Source organism: Corvus brachyrhynchos, unplaced genomic scaffold (genome assembly GCF_000691975.1).
Source record: "Corvus brachyrhynchos isolate BGI_N302 unplaced genomic scaffold, ASM69197v1 scaffold18, whole genome shotgun sequence".
Classification (NCBI taxonomy): Eukaryota; Metazoa; Chordata; class Aves; order Passeriformes; family Corvidae; genus Corvus; species Corvus brachyrhynchos.
The window spans coordinates 1,571,772-1,577,972 of NW_008246064.1; the positions used below are offsets into that span (position 1 = coordinate 1,571,772).

Here is a 6,201-nt window from a genome sequence, read left to right on the forward strand (position 1 = left end):
GGTGGCGAAGTGACATCTTGGAACAGCAGCTTGAAAAGCTGCAGGTGGATTCAGGGAGCAGCACAACTGCACAGAAACCTCCCCTGAGGAGCACAACAGGTGAGGGGGAGCCCTCAGCCACAGCCACGTCCCCTGTTTCACCTCTGTGCTTAATAGACAGTGACAACATTCAGGCTGCATCTGCCAAAGCCAGCCCAGTGCTTGGCCTTGCACATGGTGATGGGACCTGCTCAGGCCCAGGAGCAAGGCAGGAGGCAAAATCCTGGCCCCTCTTAAGATTCAAGAGGATTTTCCCACAGGTCTGAGCGGGATCAGGATTTTTGCAGTGTGTTTCCGTGGGATAACTCCAGAACAAAAAGCTTTCCCCTGCTCTGTGTTGCCCCCAGGCCCAGAGCTCCCTTTGTATTCGTGCCTGAGGGATTCAGTTGAAGGTTAAGAGCAGAATTAAAGGACGCATCCCAATTTAAGCCCTGTCAGTGCCTATGAAAAACTATTGCTGGTGATGAAGTAATTAGATCTGGTGTAATTTATTATCCCATGAAGGTGATAATCTCCTGCTATAAATATGAAAGCCTCCCTGGCGTAGTTAAAGAAGAAGAATTCATGGTGGATGTTAAATTTTTATTTCCCTGATCAGATCCTTTTATTGCTTAAGGACTCTGATTCTGTAAAGTGTCTAAACCAATAAAATGGCACATATTCTTAAGGAAATTTTTCCAGTGGTTTCCCTTTTTATGTATATTTGGATAAAGTAAGAAGACTTCAAATGCCAGGAGATGAACAGCAGGGAGGGGAATTCCAATTTGGCAAATGCTGGGATGGTAGCAGCCTGGGTTAGGGTGAGCAGAGGGACCACAAGCCTCATGAGAAACCTTGGATGAGCCCTTCAGAGGAACCTTTATCCTGAATGGGGACTGAATGAGTCCTTCAAACCTACTCCTCTCTGTAAAACATGGAGTTGCTCCTTAGAGCAGGATTGTTGTGTCCTTGGAAGGAGCTCCAGGCCACACTGACCCATTCTCATGTGTTTTTGTGTGAGCACTGATTCTTAGAGTTGTCTCACCTGTATTAACTGAGAGCAGAAAAAGTTGTGCAGAAAAATTCAGATCCCAACAGTATAGGAGCATTTTGGTGCTGGCCTGAGTTTCTGACTGCTGAGAATTTTACACAGCCTGGTGAAATGTTGATGTGTTCTGTTATCAAAGATTCCCCTTGCAAGCTTCAAGAGAGACAAACTCTCCAGGTCCTGAGGCTTTTTGGTCAAGTTTTGTTGTGCTGTAGTAAAGTTTTAGTAACTCCCCTCTGGTAGTTAGCATTTCATAGCCAGAGGAAGAAGCTGTTTTCACCAGTGTGACAGATTCCTTCTCACTTAATATTTAGTTCATTAATCTCCTCTAGCTTAAGGACTAAAAGCAAAAGTAGAAAAGGATTGGCAGTAAGACTAATAAGGAGAAATCCTCTCTAAATCCATGAGATGAGTAGGTAACAATCTATTTCACCACTCTGCTTTGATGAGAGCTTTGTGATGTGCCAAAACTCTCTGGAGTTTGCACAAGAACCAAGTCTACAAGTCTGTAGTACACCTCTTCAGCAGAGCATGGAGGTTATCTCAATGCTTTCATGCCAATGGTTGAGGAAATAAGAAGAAATGAAAAGCTTGAATACAAAATAGAGACTAGAGAACCTGCTAATTAACATAATATTTTCCTTTCTTTCTGAAAGTGCAAAATTGGAGAGAGCTGATCTAATTGCTAATCTAATGTTTCTGGTCTCTTCAATTCAAGGGAAGTAGATAATGATGCTAAGCAGCTGGAAACAACCCAGTTGTGTTTTGAAATTACTCAGGCTTTTCATTTTCTGTGCTTATCCCTGTCTTATCCAAATTCCAAATTATCAAAGAATAATCCCAGAGGAGGGATAGGTAAGTAACAGCAATTTTTCCTCAGCCCTGTAAAGCACAGCCTCAAGATCAAAAGCATTTTTTAGTTATACAATGCAGCCTTTTCCTCCCAGTTGTTTTTGTCAGAGTTCAGTACTCTCCAACCAGGTTCTTTCAGATATTCCACACGAGGAGGATTTAGTGTTTTAATACCAGATGTACTTATTTGAAAATATTTGATGTTATGAGGGATGTGAATTGGGAAAAGGGATACAGAAACGTGCCAACATGACAACACAAGCACAAACCAGCAATTGCAGTGTTCAGTGGAATCACAGCACAGGTGCCAGCCTGGGTGTTCACTGTCATGGTGCTGTATTCCCAGTTATAAGGACTGCAGCCAGCTCCAGCCTGTTGTTTTCTTCATTTAGCTGTTTGGGTTTTTTATAGATATATAATTTATTTGAGACTGAACCACACAAAACTTTCCCTCGTGTTACCTGGCTCCATGCTTGCTATTGATTATTTTATAGAAAGCCATTTACTTACATTTACTAAAATCTTTCAGTTTTTTATTGACAGCAGAGACCACCCTGCAGTCCCTCAGGGCTGGGATAAGTTGAGCATCCTCTGCAATAGCTGTGCTCACTTCCTGCACTCCTTTCTGAGCTCCCTGAACACTTCTCTGATCCTCCTTCCACTGTAGGGATTCACTGGTCACAGGTTTTTCTTCTCCAGTCCCAGTAATAAATTTGAATTATCTTTTCCCTTTAGCCCTGAAAAAAGTTTCTGAATTCTTTTGAAATGACCAGAGCTGCGTGTTTTGGGTAGACCTTTATTTAGGAAAGCATTCCTGAGTTAGAACCTAGGTTTGAAACACACCTTGAAGTACATTTAACCCACACTGTGTTTAGGTTGAGCATCAAAGTGCTTTACAAAAGTTGTTTGAATGGGTGCCACGTGCAAACTTTGTCCCAGACATTCAAGAAGCAACAGCTGTCATAATCTCAAACACAGCTACAAGATCAACATCAAATTAATCCTTTTCAGCTGTTTGTCACCTCTTGTTTTGGTCACTTAAGTATTTTGGATTCATTGTTTTCCTCTCTACATACATAGGCACATATTTAGCCCTGAAATGCAAATTCATCATGTTTTCATTCTGCTGGAAGGAAGTTAAAATAAGTCTGTCATGTATTTGTGATATATTATGGCTGTAACATAGAATTTAAGAGATTAAGTATTTATTCACTATTTCCTGATACTGACTCAGTGTGCTGCCAAAACTGATTTGTTGTTTTACTAAAACTCCATTTTGTGATTGAATCTGCAGGCCTGTCAGGACTCCCCTTGCATGTGAGTGACAGAAACGAGCTCTGTGCAGCCCTGTCCAAGCTGCCCCTGGAATTTCAGGTGAAGGAGCTGATCACAAGGTATTTTCTTCCTTTCTCCACGCTGGGATTTCTCTTTCCTACCTCAGGGAGAGGTGAAACAACTGCTCATTCTGCTCTTTCTCACGGCTGTCATAAAATCACCGCAGCTCCTGGGTTTCAGTGTTTCTTTCCCAGAACAGAGGCAACTGTTCTAATTTGCTTTGAAGCTCTCCAGCTCATGGGGAAGTTTTTCCTTTTGTTTCCTTGCAGGCTTGGGCTCCAGCTGGATGAGAACAAAGCTCTGAAGGCTACTCTGGAGAACACTTTGAAAAAGAGAGAGGAAGATTTTCAACTGTATCAAGACACAATGAAGGAAGTGAAGAATAGATTTTCACGGCTCGTTCAGCAGCAGAAACAGGAGAAGAGTTAAACAGGGAGGGAGCCCAGGCGCCGTGCCTGGGAATTGAAATGCAGTGGCAGCAGCGTGGTTTTGCAGCCTCAGATCGTGTCATTTCTTTAGCATTTGCAGGAGAAGATGAGAAACAGAGATGAAATACAAAAAGTGAAGGCTTTATGTGTCAGCAAATTCTGTCTGTGAGGGTTGGCAAGCAGGGCTAGTGGGTGCACTTTGGGAAGCTGCAGTTCTGCAGGGGGATTTTGGGCAGAACCTCCCAGGTTTCAGCACAGTGTTCCCTGAGAGGGCTCGATATTCAATCTGCTGCTGCCTTTATCAGCTCAGGAAGGAATTTGCTGTACAAAAGTTAGGCCAGCCCCCTTCCTTAGAACAAAACAAGCTCTGTTTTTATCCCCTCGCTGATACCTGCCTGTCTCAGGCTTTCTGTAGCACTTCAGTGCTGAGGCACAGGATTAGCCTGACCTGGGACAATCTGCAAATCAACTTTGGGTGGGCTCCTCTCACCATTCCAACCTCTTTCTTTGCTTGAACATATTGGCAGCAGTTCTGTGAACTCAGTGGAGCTTCCACTGGAAAGCTGTGCAGATCACCCCTGCAATGAATCAACCTACCTCAAATTCAGCTCATTCCATCCAAAACTTGCCATCCAGGTTATGAATTCCCTTTTTCTGGGTCTCTGCATTCATCCATCAAGCAGATCTTGTTCTCTCTGGGAAGAAATGCTACGAAATGTGGGCAGGTCTTCACTGCAGCAGTGCTGGGACTTTTGGAGCTGCTGCAAACCCTGCCAGCCCTGTCCTTCTCTCCTGCAGCACAGTGAGGACATGGAGTGCAAGCTAATCAGGCATTGCCATGCAGCCTGCCAGTGGAGAGCAGCCTTGGGGATTCCAGGCAAATGGAGAGCCAGTCATTTTTGTACAGTGCTGTTTTGTTTCTCACTTGAAAAGTCTTGGAAGCTTCTCTCTTTCTGCTTTGCTTTGTCAGCCTCTTTTTATGAGCCTGAACTTTGTCAGGCTTTAACCCCAACCAACACCACCAGTGCAAACTGGATTTGTAGACAGGAAAATCACTGCTCCCTTCCCCAGCACGGGGATCCTGACTTCCCTGGAAAAAAGCAGAGCAGGAGTCACTCCAGATGTGTTGTCCCTGTCTTTTATCCTGCTTAGGTTCAGAAATGTCTCTCTTCAAGAAATGTCTCTTTTCAAACAGTTCCTGGAGTTCCTGATGGAGGAGCTCAGGGAGCTGGGGATAACCTCAGCACCTGGGAGTTAGCAGGGAATTAACCCTCCCTGTGCTCACGAGGCTGCTCCACTCCCCCAGCACTGAAGCTCAGCCAAGCTCTCAGGTGCCTCTCTCAAGGCTGCTCCACTCCCCCAGCACTGCCCTGAAGCTCAGCCAAGCTCTCAGGTGCCTCTCTCACAAAAAAGCAGGACCATTCATTGCCATGTTTTTCCTGCCAGTAGGAAAAAGCATCTTGCAACCCTCAATCATCTCTTGAGGAATAAATCCTGGGTTGAGAGTGAGCCACAGTTTCAGTTGCTGTTCAGCTCCATCCTGATGTCTCTGTAGAGGGGAGGGATCCTCTGACAGGGATTTTAGGGACCTGCAGGAGTGAGCAGATCCCTTGGAAAAGCTGCCTGAGCAGGGGCAGGGCTGTGGGGACTGTTCTGTGCAGTGGCTGCTAAATTCAGGCCGTAACTTGGAGCTGCAGGTTCTGATTTTGCTTACACAGGAGTGTGAATCAATAATATTTTCCCAGGAGCTGAGCAGAGGCATCTGCTGCCCTTCCTCATCCCCTGTCCCAGGGAAGCTGTGAAGATCAAACCTTTATTTAGGAAAAGGGCTCTGAGTCAGCCCCTGAAACACAGGGAAGAAACTGGGATGTCACAGAACACACATGGCTCTCCTGCAAACCTCAAGTGCTGCAACACTCATTTCTTTAAACTTGTGCTTTTTTGGGGCTGCACAGAAGCATTTTCTCCTTTTTTTCTGCACCACCAGCTGCCTTGACAAAGAAAGAATCTGACCACTATTGATGCCTTAGGTTTTAACTTTTATATTTTTCAAATCCTGCACTGCCTGGTGTGTGACTCTGAAGTTCCTTGTAGCCTGTTAACCTCTGTTCTCTGTGCTGGGCAGACACAACAAAGCCTCTCTGGGCCTGCTCTGCAAGGACACCCAGACCGTCCTAGGCCCAAAATGTGTAAACCAAAGAGCCTCTAAGGGGGGCAAGCTGAGGGGAATTACATCATTAACTGAAGCTTTAATTGGAGAATTAACCCTGATGTGCAAACGAACCCAACCTATAAAAGTGTGAAGAACTCGTGCCCTGGGGTCCACCTTGGGGTCCATCTGGGCAGTGGCCTCTGGCCCCCAGGGGTACCTTTGAAGGCCTTTCAAATAAACACCTGCCTTATTCCCTTACTCCTGTCCAGTCTCTGTTTCTAGAAGGCTCCTCAAGGCATCACTATAAACCAGTTTATTTAGGCAGCCTGTACCTGTAAGCAGCTGCTTCTCATGGAAAAGTGCAATAT

The 6,201-nt window shown here is 45.1% G+C and overlaps 1 protein-coding gene and 1 long non-coding RNA gene across 2 annotated transcripts in view; one reads left to right on the forward strand and one right to left on the reverse strand.

Moving 5' to 3' along the window:
- Positions 1–3,826, forward strand: part of CCDC13 (coiled-coil domain containing 13) — a 25,813-nt gene extending 21,987 nt beyond the window's left edge. Inside the window, 3 exon segments of the mRNA XM_017746796.1 lie at positions 1–99; positions 3,213–3,312; positions 3,523–3,826. The exon segment at positions 1–99 is cut by the window's left edge and continues 56 nt beyond it. Of these exon segments, the coding sequence (XP_017602285.1) occupies positions 1–99; positions 3,213–3,312; positions 3,523–3,682 (359 nt within the window). The 3' untranslated portion in view covers positions 3,683–3,826.
- On the reverse strand, positions 2,695–5,012 carry LOC108449756. The gene is made up of 2 exons (XR_001866043.1): positions 4,279–5,012; positions 2,695–3,575 (listed from the first exon to the last, which is right to left on the reverse strand). It is a non-coding gene; the product is annotated as an uncharacterized LOC108449756 (long non-coding RNA).
- Between the last annotated feature and the right edge of the window lie 1,189 nt (positions 5,013–6,201).